This window comes from Onychostoma macrolepis, chromosome 03 (assembly GCF_012432095.1).
Source record: "Onychostoma macrolepis isolate SWU-2019 chromosome 03, ASM1243209v1, whole genome shotgun sequence".
Taxonomy (NCBI): Eukaryota; Metazoa; Chordata; class Actinopteri; order Cypriniformes; family Cyprinidae; genus Onychostoma; species Onychostoma macrolepis.
Genome location: NC_081157.1, coordinates 40,954,745 through 40,971,986, shown reverse-complemented (window position 1 = coordinate 40,971,986; position 17,242 = coordinate 40,954,745). Strand labels below are relative to the sequence as shown.

The 17,242-nt window shown below is 38.6% G+C and overlaps 2 protein-coding genes across 3 annotated transcripts; both read right to left on the bottom strand.

The window, feature by feature from the left end:
• Positions 1 to 772: 772 nt before the first annotated feature.
• On the bottom strand, positions 773 to 11,052 carry hirip3 (HIRA interacting protein 3). Of its 2 annotated transcripts, none has more exons than XM_058769018.1 (8): positions 10,893 to 11,052; positions 10,178 to 10,298; positions 6,553 to 6,700; positions 5,898 to 6,470; positions 5,649 to 5,815; positions 2,279 to 2,429; positions 1,884 to 1,982; positions 773 to 1,262 (listed from the first exon to the last, which is right to left on the bottom strand). In XM_058769018.1, the coding sequence occupies exons 1-8, from the start codon at positions 10,958 to 10,960 to the stop codon at positions 1,069 to 1,071; spliced, it is 1,521 nt and encodes a 506-aa protein (XP_058625001.1). In that variant the 5' UTR covers positions 10,961 to 11,052; the 3' UTR covers positions 773 to 1,068. The 2 variants fall into 2 exon arrangements, with proteins under 2 accessions (XP_058625001.1, XP_058625002.1); XM_058769019.1 differs by having other exon boundaries at positions 10,886 to 11,040.
• Positions 11,053 to 11,839: 787 nt separating this feature from the next.
• kctd13 (potassium channel tetramerization domain containing 13) lies at positions 11,840 to 17,174 on the bottom strand. The gene is made up of 7 exons (XM_058769048.1): positions 16,977 to 17,174; positions 15,248 to 15,524; positions 14,805 to 14,974; positions 14,556 to 14,642; positions 13,777 to 13,829; positions 13,189 to 13,384; positions 11,840 to 13,105 (listed from the first exon to the last, which is right to left on the bottom strand). The coding sequence occupies exons 2-7, from the start codon at positions 15,486 to 15,488 to the stop codon at positions 12,854 to 12,856; spliced, it is 999 nt and encodes a 332-aa protein (XP_058625031.1). The 5' UTR covers positions 15,489 to 15,524; positions 16,977 to 17,174; the 3' UTR covers positions 11,840 to 12,853.
• Between the last annotated feature and the right edge of the window lie 68 nt (positions 17,175 to 17,242).

The following is a 17,242-nucleotide window of genomic DNA, read 5'->3' as shown; positions in this document are numbered from 1 at the left end:
AGTGAACTAATCCTTTAATAGAACAGGGAGGAGACAAAAAAATTTATCTAACAATGATTTTTGTAAAAGCTTTTTAAAGTTTACTTTCATGGCTTTATTAGATGGAGACAGGAATGATAGGGTAGAAGAGTTGGGGATGGAACCAGAAAAGGAGCTCACAAGCCAGAAATCGAGCTCACGTTACCCGTATACGTCATGAGCGTTGACCACGGCTCTGACTTTGAAGAATTTTTAATAACTGTACACCTCTATTGTAAAGTATTCAAGTGAGTGTAAATGTACACGATCAAGTAAAAAAAACAACAAAGGGGGAAAAAAAAAATTGTGTTTAATTTTATTTTTATTTGCTAAATAAACTTTGTTTATACATTTGGGACACTGAAATTTTAAAAAAGCTAACGCTGATGCACATTTAGCCAAATTAGCACATTTAACGTTTCCATATGGCAGTCGCCATACCCTGTATGTTTGTTGCCATACCCTAGCTGACCGCCACTGCATTCACTCTATTAAAAGAGATTTTGTTTTTATAATATTACTCGCTTCATCACAATTTCTATAATCAGAGCTTACAGAACCAAGCTGTTCTCTGCAATGTAATCAGATGTTTTCCTTGAAAACATGCATTAATCATTTACTATGCTGTAAAATAAAATTTAAAAGAAGTAAAAGCTATTTTTGAGAATACACTCTGTCTACATTGTAAAATCGACATACTACAGCCATTTACATCAAATCAAAGTGCATTCTTGGACAAGAAAGTGAGAATGTAAAAATTTAATAAATGTTATTTTATTTCCAAAGCTACATGAACCTTACTCTACACATTTAAGACACTTAAATACAAAGTACAAACTAACAATTGTAAAACACACAAATAGAGAGAACAAACTTACTATAAAGAAATCCAAAACACATCCTACAATAACAGGATGTACGCATAAAATTCTTGCAAATGTACCAATTGATTCATTAGAACAGGTTTAACTTAGTGAATTAGAGAGCGGGTGAACTTAAGGAATGCACTGTACAATGATGAAACAGATTGTAGAGAAAGGCACTTGCCGCCTAGTCACTCTCTCCATCATCACTGATGATTCCCTGCAGGTTGGCCCAGGCTGCTCCTCTCTTGCGCCCTGTGTTTGTGTGGCTCTCTCCACTATCAGAGTCTGAGTCCACAACACGTTTATAGGCAGAGAGGGGAGGAGAGACATTCGGTGCAGGAGGCCATGCTGCTGCAGCTGCTCTTCTTTTGGGACGTCCTGATGAACAAAGTAAATCACATTTAAAACTCTCTGATTTCCATGTATTCATGTGAGTGGAAATCATCTGCCCTTGATTTAAAATGCATCTACAGTAGTGTGTGATTACAAATTTAAGAATCGGTCTTAGATCTACTGATCCTATATCCTGACATACAAATCACCTGAAAAACTAAGATGAAATGCATTGTAAAGATGACATCAGAGGAACGATTTTGTTAAAAGTTTGTAGCAAGAGGTTCCTGCTCTTTTATTGCAAGTCAAATGAGCCAGTTTACTGAGACTCTCACCTTTTGTTTGTAATGGCTCTAGGTGCCTCTGCCCCAATCTTTAGGCAGTTATGCTGATTGGATTAGGAGTGGTTAAATGGGGCAGGTTGCTATACCTGAATACTTCATTTGCATGCTTTGTTTAAGGTCGTCACCCAGGTGCTTTGTCTCCATTTCTAAGCACTGTCCCCTAAAATGTATATAAACTAATGTATCATGCCTTAGCTAGACTTTTGATGACTGCAGCGCCACACAGTGCGTTCTCAATAAGAAGCCTGCTGAAGATACCCAAGAGTCTCCTGGTCTCAGCTTCTGAGTTTCCAACAGTAGATACAATTTTAAGCGTCATTACCCTGAGTGGCGATGATGTTGCTGACATCCAGCTCAGCCAGTTCCTGTGCTTCTTCTCTCTTTAGTCGAGCTTTTTTACACTTCTCTATGGAGGGCTGACCTGGGACAGACATATTTCATAAGTAATAAGAGTGTGCTTCTATATATGGACATTGTTTATAACATATGCAACATAAAAATCTCTCAGTGTGCAAAGGAAAACAAACTGTGTATTCTAAAGTGCATTATACTGACATTCATATTATTTTAGTTGGCTTTTTTTTTTTTCAGTAATGTGCAGGAACATTTTACATCAGCAGAAAGTGCACTGAAAGGTAACATGATTAAAAACACTAAAGGAATTTGACATACAAACTGTATGCGTGTTCCCCCTTCTGTTCACTCATGCACACTAACCTTCCACACCCAGCTCCTCCAGCTCTTTTTTCAGCACAGCTACCTTTGCCTTTACTGATCGGCAGCCGTCTAACAGCTTCTTATAATTCCGTCTCACACCACAGAGGGCGATGTAGCGCTTCAGCCTGGACACTGCCTTATTTTCTTCATCCTGATGGTCAAAATAGATTGTGAGTTGTTATAATCAATACACATCTGAATAAAATTCAAAAATTGGGTTTAATAAAAGGCACTGACAATATGTCATCCACTTATGTGAGAATCAAACTAATTCTGGCTATTACAAAAAACATTAAATGGCTTTAAATAATCCACAAAATATCACACACACACACAATAAACATACCACTATGTGTGTGTGTGTGTGTGTGTGTGTGTGCGCACATTGTTCAATTTTATAGCTTTCTTTTTGTTTACTTTTCTTTACGTCTGGTACTTTTTCGATCAAAATTAATTTTGAATTAGCTATGGCACTTGCCTCACAGGTAATGAATGCAAATAAATGAGAGCTACAAGTCACTACCGTGTCTGTAGAGGCACTAAACCCTTAACATAGAAAGGCCAAAAACAGAATATTGTGAAATGTCAAATGTGCAGTGTTGGGCAGTAACTAGTTACTAGTAATTTAGTTTCTGTAATAATATTACTTTTTGCAGTAACTAGTAGTGTAACTAATTACTAATAAGATTTCAGTAGTAATAATATTACAGTTACTTTCCATAACCGCTTAGTTACTTTTGATGCCTCAACCCCACTGATTTAAAATCTAACAATCAATTAATTCCTAGATTTACAGTGGAGCAAAAAAGTATTTAGTCAGCCACCAATTGTGCAAGTTCTCCCACTTAAAAAGATGAGAGAGGCCTGTAATTTTCATCATAGGTATATCTCAACTATGAGAGACAAAATGAGGGGGAAAAAAATCCAGAAAATCACATTGTAGGATTTTTAAAGAATTTATTTGCAAATTATGGTGGAAAATAAGTATTTGGTCAATAACAAAATTTCATCTCAATACTTTGTTATATACCCTTTGTTGGCAATGACAGAGGTCAAATGTTTTCTGTAAGTCTTCACAAGGTTTTCACACACTGTTGCTGGTATTTTGGCCCATTCCTCCATGCAGATCTCCTCTAGAGCAGTAATGTTTTGGGGCTGTCGCTGGGCAACACGGACTCAAAGATTTTCGATGGGGTTGAGATCTGGAGACTGGCTAGGCCACCCAGGACCTTGAAATGCTTCTTACGAAGCCACTCCTTCGCTGTTCGGGCGGTGTGTTTGGGATCATTGTCATGCTGAAAGACCCAGCCACGCTTTCATCTTCAATGCCCTTGCTGATGGAAGGAGGTTTTCACTCAAAATCTCACGATACATGGCCGCATTCATTCTTTCGCTTACACGGATCAGTCGTCCTGGTCCCTTTGCAGAAAAACAGCCCCAAAGCATGATGTTTCCACCCCATGCTTCACAGTAGGTATGGTGTTCTTTGGATGCAACTCAGCATTCTTTGAGTTTTTACCAAAAGTTCTATTTTGGTTTCATCTGACCATATGACATTCTCCCAATCCTCTTCTGGATCATCCAAATGCTCTCTAGCAAACTTCAGACGGGCCGGACATGTACTGGCTTAAGCAGGGGACACGCCTGGCACTGCAGGATTTGAGGCCTTTGTTACTTTGGTCCCAGCTCTCTGCAGGTCATTCACTAGGTCCCCGTGTGGTTCTGGGATTTTGCTCACAGTTCTTGTGATCATTTTGACCCCACGGGTGAGATCTTGCGTGGAGCCCCAGATCGAGGGAGATTATCAGTGGTCTTGTATGTCTTCCATTTTCTAATAATTGCTCACACAATTGATTTCTTCACACCAAGCTGCTTACCTATTGCAGATTCAGTCTTCCCAGCCTGGTGCAGGTCTACAATTTTGTTTCTGGTGTCCTTTGACAGCTCTTTGGTCTTGGCCATGGTGGAGTTTGGAGTTGGACTGTTTGAGGTTGTGGACAGGTGTCTTTTATACTGATAACGAGTTCAAACAGATGCCATTAATACAGGTAACGAGTGGAGGACAGAGGAGCCTCTTAAAGAAGAAGTTACAGGTCTGTGAGAGCCAGAAATCTTGCTTGTTTGTAGGTGACCAAATACTTATTTTACCGAGGAATTTACCAATTCATTCTTTAAAAATCCTACAATGTGATTTTCTGGATTTTTTTTTTCTCATTTTGTCTCTCATAGTTGAGGTATACCTATGATGAAAATTACAGGCCTCTCTCATCTTTTTAAGTGGGAGAACTTGCACAATTGGTGGCTGACTAAATACTTTTTTGCCCCACTGTATTTTCATAATTTTCATGACTCGCACATGCATGTGATGTCCCCAGTGCAGCAGGCAAGCTTGGAATATGGAAAAGCTTACATTCAGCAGATAGAAATATTGCATTATATTGATTTTATCAGGAAAAAAGATCTGTTGTGCAAGTTGTGGCTTTACTTTACTCTGGCATTACATCCCTCTGATCAGCATGTGGTACATTATATTAATATAATTTAAAATATTTTGGGAAAATTAAACAGTTTCTTACAAACCATTGTGATTTGATAAAATACATAATGAAATTTAATCGCATATGGGCAACGGAAAAATTATTCAAGCTACACATGACTATTAATGAGATGAATACAACACGTTTACTTGAATACCACTATCAATCACTATTGAGTGTTTGTAATAACTTCTGACTGCGATCCAGTGTGGATTTTGGTCAAATGATGAGGCAGAAATATGTTGTTTTATCTGGAAGATACACAGTTACAACTTCTGTGGGGCGTGAAGAAAAAGTAATGTAACTAGTAGTGTAAATAATTACTGTTGCCAGAAAGTAATAAGTAAAGTAACAATATTACTTTTGAAAGGAGTAACTAGTAATGAGTAATATATTACATTCTTTGAGTAACTAGCCCAACACTGCAAATGTGACATTTCAAATATCTTGCCATTTTTACCCCAAACCTAAACTGTCAAAAGTTTGAGGGGCAACAAGTCTCTTAGGCTCACCCAGACTGCATTTATATATTTTAAAATGTTATTTATTCCTGTGATGCAAAGCTGAATTTTCAGCAGTCATTTACAGCATTTATTTGAAATAGAAATATTTTGTAACATTTTAAATGTCATCACTTTTGATCAATTTAATGTACCCTTACTGTAATACTTTAGTCTTTAATACTTAAGCAAAAAACAACTTCCTGACCCCAAACTTCTGAAGGGTAATGTATGGTTGAATAACAGCACTCTTAAACATTTCTTAAACATAACACACAGTAGTGGGAAAAAAAGTCTTTTTTGTGATGTGAGCTATTCTCAAATTCATCTTGCCTTTCCTCTGGTTGTGTTCTCCCTCTCCTCACTGCTCTTTTTCTTTGTTGTGCTTTTCTTTCCTTCCTTCTTGTCCTTCTCTTGTTCGTCCTCATCTTCCAGTGAGGGAAGAGACGAGGAGTCAGAGTCCTCTGCTGCCTCCTCCTTATCATCCTGTATTTTCTCTTCTGTCAAGAAAAAAAGAAAGATGAACAACGTAAGGAGAAAGGTTTAAGCATACACAGGCTTTGACCTCTGAGGAATTCTTACCAGTTTTCTCCATCTCTTTGGAGGATATATTAGCAGCATCCTCTTTATCTTTTTCCTCTTCACTGTCTCCACTGTTGTCATTTTCAGAGCTGCTCCTGTTTTTTGTTTTAGCGCTCTCGTTATTCTCCTCTTCACTCTCAGAGCTGCTCCCAAAAACCTCTCTCTCCACTTCTTTCACAATATCCCTCTCGACTGGCTTCTTTTTTCTGATATCTTTTCTTTTACTCTGCGTCTTCACTTTGCTTTTCACTTTTTCATCCTCAGAATCACTCGAAGCCGGTTTCTCACTGATTTCCTCCTCACTGTCTGAATCCTTTTTCTTTTCTTTCGATGGTTGTTTTTGCCTTGCCTCCTCCTCATCATCAGAATCCTCCAACTCCTCATCTTCGTCACTTTCTTTCACCTTCCCTTTCTTCTTCTCACTGTCCACTTTCTGTTTGCTCTGTCTCTTATTCTGTGTTTTTTTCTTAATATTCTTTTCCTCTTGCTCCTCAGCGTCTTTATCACTTCCAGCTTCATCCTCTTTTTGTTCTCCCTCGTTCATAGCTTTCTCTATTCCAGAGTCAGGGGAATCTGGACAAGAGAGATTATACAAGTTACTCATGCAACATCCAATAAGAAAAAATGAAAAACTCAACAAATATTACACAGTTACCTGGAGAAGACTCCTCCAGCCGTGATCTTTTTGCCATTCCCACCATTTTATTCTCTTCATCCCCATCATCTTCATCCAGCCGTTTCCTTTTGCTCTGGCTCTTTGAAGGATTCACACTCTTAATAAGAGGCTCATCATCACTGCTGTCCTGGTAATTGAAGAAGGTTGTCAGTTTGCTAAGCCTTGACTTTAAAATGTTACTGACAAATCACATTATTCTTCACCATATTATCAGACAAGCAAACTCTTTTTTTTTTTTTATGTTCGGAACATTTCAAACAGAAATCATTAAACTGTTTCCATCTTCATTCCCAAATAAATGCAAAAGCATAATTTGATTGCCTGTCCATAACTTAATATTTATTATGTGCATTCGTTTAGATTATAGTAGAGATGTTCACGGTACCAAAATAAGTTTGCATAACCATGTATAGCATATTATTTTAAAGAAAAACTGCTGATAAAATCCTTTGTAATGTTACAAATCATCCCAGTCCATTTAGTAATATTTTTAACGACTTCCATTCTAACCACTTTATGAGTACATTTTCACTAAAAATAAATACCTCAACTCTAAAAGTGCTGAATTTCTTTCATTTTCACACTGCACTTAACCCTGAGTTACTGTCATTCTAAACCCCACTTTTAACGCCAGATAAATGAACATTTAGAATCTTTTCATACTTTTTAGAATTTAGAATCAGGGTTAGCACTGCATTTTAGCCCAGGTTATGAAACCCTGCTCATCTCCCACACATCTTTAATGAACTACTTTTGCGGTGTTAACCCCCACATTGCTGTGCCAAACTTGCCCAGTGTGAAACAATGCAGTAACAATGTTATGACTAGATATTTAACAACAGACACACAGTCATGTGCCTCAAAATTCATAAGAAGAAAATGTCAAATGGCGACAGAAAACTCCAAATTGGTGTGAAGAATCTACAACAGCAATTTTCAGCTAATGACTCCACTTCTGTCCGGAAAAGACAAAGAAAAATCACAAACTGTAAACCTAAAGCCCCCCACTCTGCTAACGACCAACAACCTGAATGAGATTTACTGTCGCTTTGAAAGACAATGGGATAGTCTTGATACCATCCCACGTGACACCAGCCTTCAGCTTGAGCTTGAACATCAGCTCATCAGCTTCTCCACAGCAGGAGCTGAGGCCTCTTCATGGCTCCACACCTCAACGGCCCCCTCCCCCTCCAGACCCATCACAAGAACGTCTCTCTGCATCCAGGAGAGAGATGTTAACAGAGTCTTCAAGAGACAGAACCCTCGGAAATCAGCCGGGCCAGACTCTGTTTCTCCATCCACCCTGAAGTACTGTGCTGACCAGCTGTCTCCAGTGTTTACAGATATCTTTAAGACCTCTTTGGAGTCCACAAAATATCCAGGATCACAGGTCTAAATGACTACAGACCTGTTGCCCTGACATCTGTAGTGGTGAAGTCCTTCAAGCGCCTTGTATTGTCCCACCTCAAATTTGCCAACAGGTCTGTAGATGACGCAGTTAAAGGGATAGTTCACCCAAAAATGAAAATTCTGTCATCATTTACTCCCCCTCAAGTAGTTCCAAACATGTATGAATTTCTTTGTTCTGCTGAACACAAAGGAAGATATTTCGAAGAAAGTTTGTAACCAGGCTGTTTTGGGGCACCATTGACTTCCATAGTAGGAAAAAAATACTATGGAAGTCAATGGTGCCCCAGAACTGCTCCGTTTCCCACATTCTTCAGAATATCTTCCTTTGTGTTCAGCAGAACAAAGACATTCATACAAGTTTGGAACTGCTTGAGGGGGAGTAAATGATGACAGAATTTTCATTTTTGGGTGAACTATCCCTTTAACATGGCCCTCCACTTTATCCTCCAGCACCTGGACTCCTCAGGAACCTACATCAGGATCCTGTTTGTGGACTTCAGCTCGGCGTTCAATACAATCATCCCAGCTCTGCTACAGGACAAGCTCTCCCAGCTGAATGTCCCTGATTCCATCTGTAGGTGGATCATAGACGTCCTGTCTGACAGGAAGCAGTATGTGAGAATGGGAAAACATGTTTCTGACCCCTGAACCGTCAGTACTGGCTCCCCTCAAGGCTGTGTTCTTTCTCCTCTTCTCTCTATACACCAACAGCTGCACCTCCAGTCACGAGTCTGTCAAACTACTGAAGTTTGCGGATGACACCACCCTTACTGGGCTCATCTCTGACGGGGATGAGTCTGCCTAAAGGTGGGAGATTGACCATCTGGTGAATCAGCACAACCTGGAGCTCAATGCTGTGAAAACAGTGGAGATGGTGACTGACTTCAGGAAGAACCCAGCCCCACTTGCCCCCATTATCCTGTGTAACTCCTCAGTAGAAACTGTGGACGCTGTCTGCATCCTGGGCACCATCATCACCCAGGACCTCAAGTGGGAGTTCAACATCAGCTCTCTGATTAAAAAAAGCACAGCAGAGGATGTACTTCCTGAGGCAGCTAAAGAAGTTTAACCTGCCAAAGACAATGATGGTTCACTTCTACACTTCCATCATTGAGTCCATTCTCACCACCTCCATAGCCATCTGGTATGCTACTGCCACAGCCAAGGACGAAGGCCGACTGCTCTGTTGAGAAGGTAATTGGATGCAACCTTCCATCTCTTCAGGACCTGTACACTTCCAGGACCCTGAAGCAGGTGGTTAACATTGTGACACAAACTGGACACAAACTTTTTGAAGCATGCCACAAAAACCGTTTCTTTCCATCCGCGACTGCCCTTATCAAGAATACCCATGACCCCTCAGGGCTTTTTTCTCACGCCTATGAACATTATATTTCACATTAAAAAAAAAAACATACACACACACACACGTGTTGTTTCACATGTGTTACATTAACACACACAACTCAGGCTGATATATTCTCACAAACCAGATTGTAAGCATTTGCACCAGCTCCTCGCTGCACATCCTGCACAATGTTCAGAAATGTACAATTTAAGTTTCAACTTTAAACATTTGCACTGCCCCACTTTACATATTCTGCACAATATAGAGTTAATGTTTATTTTGTATTTCATATTTTTATCTTCCTACATTTTTTCTTCCTCTTATTGTATAGCTTTTACTTGTCCTATTTTAAAATTGTTTACCTCATTGTTCTGTTATTTATTCTTGTTTTTCTGTTGTCTTTGTCAAGCACCAATTCACCAAGACAAATTCCTCGTACATGTATATACACACACAGTACTTGGCAATAAATGTGATTCTGATTATGAAGAAGAGCTTGTTTTATTCTTACCTCTATAACCCAAAAAGCTCATTCAGGACAAACTTGATAGTACAGTTGACAAAGTCTACTAAGGATGCACAATGCTAGAGCTGCATTCATCCAATCAGTGACACTGACACCGCAAATATGCAAAAAAATAATAATTTAACTTGGGGTTTAGGAACATACAGAGTGAAACCTCACCCTGTGAATACATAAGACTAATTGTTAATCAATTTATTCTAAAGAGATTTATATCAAATAGGTAATTGCACCAATAACCAAAGGGGCAAAGCTTAGCATAAGATCGTTTTTTGACAGATGCATGATGTTAAGATCACACGACTTCAATATCTCTTCTTCACCTGCATCTTCAAAAGTTCCTCCTCGACTATTTTCTTCATCAGCTGTCTGTCCTTGATGCTGAGCGACTCTCTCCCCACCTTTTCCAGGTATCTCCTCCGCAGAATGCCTAAAGTCAGTGTACTGAAAGATGGCAGAGTAACAGCAAATTAAGCATGTAAATAACTGCACCATCTCATTCTGATTGACCAATATAAATCAATGAAAGATGTCACGTGACTTAACACTTCACATATTTTGGACACAGCAAACCGTTACGAAGCACAAGCACACTTTCACTTTACAGTAACACGAGTGATGTGATGCACAGACACGTTTGTGCTGTGTGTCTGTAAAACCGCTCGAGCGTAACGTTACTACTGTACTACAGTATTTCCTTCAAGCTCTTTTACGTAAGCTGCGTCACACATCATTGTAGTATCCCTTGATCATATTTATTTTACGATACCTGTAAATTAAAGCACTTCTTATCCGACGTGACCGTCTTCATGCAAAAATCTTAGAGATATAGATATATATATATGTTTCTTTTTCCTTCATGTCACATACTAGCTATTTAGGAGCCGATGTGAGACCTGACATGCGTTACCAAATTTCTCAAGCAACGAGTTCGATTCAGACCTGACTTAATAACATAGCGCGCTTTGATATGTAACTTAATGATTATAACACCCGTTTTGAGAGCACTTTCGACATTGGCTTCGACTCACAGTTTACCTGAGGTCCGAACACTTGTGCAGTTCTCTCACAACGAACTTTCGGATCGCGTCCTCTTCTTTGGCCATGTTTTTTTACACATTTGCGCCACTTTTTACTCCACTGCGTACTGTGTGCGTACTAAGCGCGCCGCCCTACCTTGGCGCGCTTTGCTGAGCACGGCTACGTTACTTTACGTCATCGCGCACAATTTCCGCTAGACGTGATCACGTAATGGACGTAACATTGTAACGTTGATCAGAACGCTGCTCGTGTCCGATTATTAAAACCTTTTCTTTCATTAATTCACTTATATATGTGACCCTGTTCCACAAAACCAGTCATACATAGCACGGGTATATTTGAAGCAAATAGCCAACAATACATTGTATGGATCAAAATGATCGATTTTTCTTTTATGCCAAAAATCAATAAGATAAAGATCGTGTTCCATGAAGATATTTTGTAAATTTCCTACTGTACATATATCAAAACTTAATTTTTGATTAGTAATATGCACTGCTAAGGACTTAATTTGGACAACTTTAAAGGCGATTTTATTTTATTTTTTCAGATCCCAGATTTTCAAATATTTGTATCTCGGCCAAATATTATCCTATCCTAACAAACCATACATCAATTGAAAGCTTTTTTATTATAATAAATATATTATATAATATATGTATAATTCTCTATTTCAAAAAAATTACCCTTGTGACTGGTTTTGTGGACCCTGGACACAAATAAGTTCATATTGTGTTGGACAAGTCTATAAACAGCTACTTTATATGCTCCCATTTTTAAAAAGATATTTACTCATATTCACCATTTTCATCCTTCATCTGGGATGAATGTCATTACAATACGGTTATAACCTACTGTATTTTTTTGATTCATTCCCTTGCTTTGGAATAGGTTTCCTTTGCTATTTTTGAAGACAACATAAAATAACTTAACAAGGGTTTTACCAAAAAGCATTTTTATTGAAAATGTTAATGGAATATTAATTCCAGTTGATTAAAATTCCAAAACAATATCTGGACGGCATTCCACATATACTAGTTTAATTGGCAGAATTAAGGTGTGTATTTTTGTCTAGGACAGTGAGTGCATACATTTATGGCTTACATTTGTCAATAAAAAATAAATTATTTTGTGAAGGGGTTTGTACCGTAGTGGTAACTACTATTGTGATTCAAAGGAGCAATCTTCATCTAGAAATTATCTTGAAATAAAATTATTTTTTTTTTTTACTGCAGGCGTGGCAATAAGTCTAATCCAAGTCTAACATGTCTGAACTTTTGTTTTAGAATGTATTGTTACATAATGCTAGAAATTATTGCAATGTTTTTCTTTTTAAACCAAAACAATATTAGTTTTATAAATATTAACACGCCCATTGAAAATGTTAAACACTAATCGTGAGGCACAGTTGCGTAAAATGATTTACTTGTTTTTTTTCCTTTTATGTTACAAAAAGGATGTTTAAAACTGGACCCCCTGCTATCTATGGCTGCAACAACAAGCTTTGCACATTTGGTCAGTTTCCCAGAAGATCTGACAGTCCTAGACAACATGACACCTCCACCATGTACCTCTCAAGTCTGCACACATACACAGTTTACCATTAATCACCAACAGATAAACTTTCACGCGGCCCATACAAACAAATCAAAACAAAACAACTTATTTCACATTGAATCTTGAAAAAGTGAAAATTCTGGACAATAAATTAACTGAATAATAAATTAATTGAACAAAAAATGAAAAAAAGGTCATGTAAATGTATCATACAGAAAAAAATAAAAGTGTACCACACTGTGGCAACTTCAGTATTATTTCTAAACTAGCCCATAATTACCCCCCCACCCCTCCCATTTCAGTGCAGTATTAAACATACCAAAGTTGTCTTTCTTTCCTCAACCAACTTTTCCATTGTTCACATGCATATTGGTAGTACAATGTCTTTGTATCGTTCTGATTCAGTCTTTGTAGACAGTCTGCTGTCCATGACCCCTCTCATCATGCATAATATGCCTCCGCACATGGATACGCCTCACCCGCCTATCCCCGCCTCCCGCACCTGCCCCTTCCTCCTCCGACTGGCCCACACCTGTCGACGAGACGCCCCCTGACTCCAGCAGGGCCATGCCTCCCGAACCAGAGCCTCGCCCATTTTCATAGATCAAAATGTTGAGTGTCTCCTCAAAGATACGAGCTTCTGGGAACTCAACCTATGTGAACAGATGAAAAAAATGAAGTTAGAAAACAAACATTTATACACATAGACGAGAGAGCTCAAGTCCCTTTTGCTCACTTTGGTCTGTTTCTTCTCAGTGGCATAAACAATAGAAGTGCAGCAGACTTCGGCAATCTTGCGTCCCTCGCCGTAAAAAGACCAGCAGCATATCTCATCTCCCAACACGTCTTTAATGAACAGCACTCTGCCATTAAAGCGCAGCCCCAGCTTATCGAACAGCTCAATGTTCTTCAGAAGGTTATCATCAGAGTTGCTGAGGAAACAGGGTAAATTTTTATTGAAAAAACCAGCACCTCCCATTGGCATTTACATGTATATATTTGGCAAACATTTTTTATAAAAATCATGCATTCCCAGAAAATTTAACCCATGACCTTGGCGTTGTTAGTGCTATGCTCTACTGTTTGACATAAAGGAACATTTAAATGTCTCAATCATTTTCTTACTACTTCCTATAATAACAAGGGGTCATTGAGCCACATATCTCGTGTGTGTGTATGACTACAATTATTAATTTGGATTCAGAATGGCATTTGAATAAGTCACATTATGATTCATATGCTTTCTGCAAAGGTGGTAAACTCAGAAAAGGTGGTAAACTTTTTTTTTAAAAACAAAAAGCTGAAGAAGCGAGGCTGAATATACCTGGTATAGGAGTATTTATTGTTCCCTCTGTTATTCTGCAGTTTCACCACTGGCTGTAATGAGGAAAAGAATATTTATGAAACTAACACCACAAAAATCTCATTACCATTATTAATATCAATGTCCTTTTCTCAGAGCTCCATACTGTACGCCCATATGAAGCAGCAGTGTGTGTATAATATATATATATATATATATATATATATATATATATATATATATATATATATATATAAAATCTACAGATGCAAATAGATCAAGTCTAACAAAATAAACACTTAAATGTGTATTTTGGATGTTCTGAAAGAGAATATAGTGAAAAATCCCAAAAATCACAAAATTTAAAAACTAGCACAAGAAAAAAAATTAAATAAACTACTGTTTTGCCTGTAGTGTCTTGTTTTAAAATCTAAACAGATTTTAAAATACAATAGGCATCGTATACTTGGCAACTGTAAATGGTTACAGAGGAAAAACTGGACATTATATACTAAAAGAATCACACACTACCACACTTTCATGTTGTTCTGACACAAAGTCAAACAGAAACTTGTGCCACATTGCTAGAAGAAGCATGAAAAAAAAATTACAACAACATGCATTCTAAAATCAAACGTGTTTGATATCTTCTGACTGGATGGAATAATAGTTTGAATCTTTATAAAAAAAATAAATAAAAAAAGTCTGTTCCCATTGTACACGACTTTCACAACTGACCAGTATCTGCAGACTGGCTCTGGCTTCTGGCAACTAGCAAATATTCTGCTGTGTTATCTCACCTTCCTACAGGTGGCTATCATCCTCTGTTCCTCTTTGGCTGAAGTGATCATAGGAATGTGACATCCCCTGCAGACATCCCTGCGTTTCTGCATCAACATCAAGCAAGCCATTAGTAAGCGACAGACCAACATTCAAACAGCTGTCAAACACCTTCCTTAGCTCAAAGAAGCGCTCAGCTTTTCTATAGACACATGCTACTTTGGACCAACACTGATGGTACAGAAACATGCTCCAGTGGATCCTCTAACCTGTAATGTGGTGAGGCAGTGCTGCACAAGACCCTGCAGCCTGTAGTACTGCGCCTCCTTCAACACCTCCTCTAGCTCCCGTGTGTTCTCTGGCAAAGGAACTGTCCCGTCCCGCAGGAAGTTCAGCACCAGGGAAAAGTGTCTCCCACATCTGTCTAGTACCACCCAGCCTTAAAAAGCAAGTGAACACACATTTAAATATACATCTCTGATCTAGTTTCTGCATCTGTTATTGTAGAATAATGCTTGGGAACAGGGGCAACAAACAGCTTTGGTCCTAGGTAGGTAGGTGCACTTTGTAGGAAGATTTCTTGAAGTGTCTTGGAGACATTGTTTGTCTCAGTTTTTTCATGTAATGACTCGATAACGGTGAGATCAGATCTTACCAACCCCAAACTTTTGAAAGGTAGTGTATAACACCACATTCTCATGCTTTTTCTTACCCTCGGAGTCTATGGTGACCTCTGTGCTCCCATCACAAATACTCCTGAGCAGACTGTCCTCCTTGGTGAGTGTCTGGACCGTGGTGTAGTGGAGAGTTCCCCCCACGTTGAGCTTCACATACTTACTCCCCACCAGGCTCCTGCCAGCCTTTTCTTCCCCAACATGGCTGGAGGATGATGCAGCAGAACCGGACACAGTCACCACATTCCTGCCAGATGAACCAGATGCCTCGGCAGACATCAGGGGAGTGGAAACCAAATACTGCTTATTTGCTGCCTAAAGATATAAAGCACACAAATACAGAGCCGAGAGAATTACGGTCTGATTGTTATGAGCAGTACTGAGTCATTCTGAAATGCGGTGGAATAGTTCATCCCAAACTCGAATACTTCATAAATGTTTCCTCACTCTCATGTCGTTCCAAACCTGTATCATTTTCTTTCTTCCATGGAACTCAAAAGGAGAGTTTCTAAAGAATTTACTTGTTCTCATTCATGTAATTTAACTGCACTGGAGCTGTCAAGCACCCAAATTACAAAAAAAACAGCAAAAAAAGCATCACAAAAAATGATCCACATGAATCCTGCTTTATATTCTAAAGTCAAACAGTAGCTTTGTGTGAGATCAAATTAAAAAAAAAAAAAAACCTCTCTCTAGCTCTCTTTTGTGTGTTCATGAAAGTAGAAGCGATGTCCAATTTGTGAACAAAATTGTTCCTTCAGGCCTCGAGTCAGATCTTTTAAGTAAATCAGTTGATCCAGTTAATAAAACTGGTCTAAATGCTTCATATATTACCTGAATTGAACTAATCCAGTTTTTAAGTTCAACTAAACAGTTTCCCACTGAAGGGCAATATTTCCAGTGAAGAGCAACTGTTTATATGATTTTAAAATGATCATATGGTTTCAAAAGACAGCACACAAGACAAAGACAAAACTCGTCTTTTGTGTCCTACTTACTTGTTTGAAAAACAGTAAATTATGTAAAATAATATCAAAACATTCTCTTCTGCCTGACTCTGAACTGTTCCTTTAAAAGGAAATTTAGCCAGCAGGACATCAAAGCAATCTCTAGTGATTACTCACAGGACTCCACATATATACAGAAGATATACAATTTTATGAGAGCAAAATAAACCAATAAACGTTGTGAAATCTTCAGAGATATGCGCGAACAAGGTGACAATACACCATTATTTACGGTTAGACACTGTTCACACCAACCACTGTAACGATATCCGAAAACACAAAGACAACATTCAGAAAGTCAGAAAAATAACATGTAAAATACAAAGCAATGCTTTTATCATCCGACATACTAGAGAATCCAAAGATCTCACTGGGGTATCCCTAAAAACTAAAACATATGGGAAATATAACTCCCCTTTAGTAGTACTCAGAGGCTTGTTAATATCTGTCCACTCCAGTGGGGAGGCCACAGATGTGTTTCTGTACTGATATCAGAGGAAATGAACAGAATTAGGTCAACACATTCAGTAAGATCTTAACTCCAGCTGAGAGATCTCGCTAATCCTCGTCTAGACCACACCAAATTTATTTCCCATCATTCACTGGCCATTTAATAACTTGACAACTGACGGTTAAAGGGAAACACATCCACATAACGTGTCTAGTGAATATGATGTCTGTGTCTTACACTGATAAGCTTATTAGCCCCTGAGCTAGCTCTTGATAACATTAGTATGGCTGTCAACGAGAAAACACTCACCGAGCTGGGTCCCCGCGATAAGGTGAACAAAATACAAAGTATTCGGACGTACAGTTACATCTATAACACTAAGCCTGCCATGATTTTTCACCAAATCATAATTTCCTCTGTTGTCTTGCAGGACGACTGCCTTCTTCCTCTTTTTTGCTTGTTGTGGGTTGACAATGGCCGCTTCCCCTCGCGAGGAGTGTCTTTCGTTGACTGATTGGCTCACATCAACGTCAGTCAAGATAGTTAGTCCCGCCCACTGCCTGAATTCTGCCAAT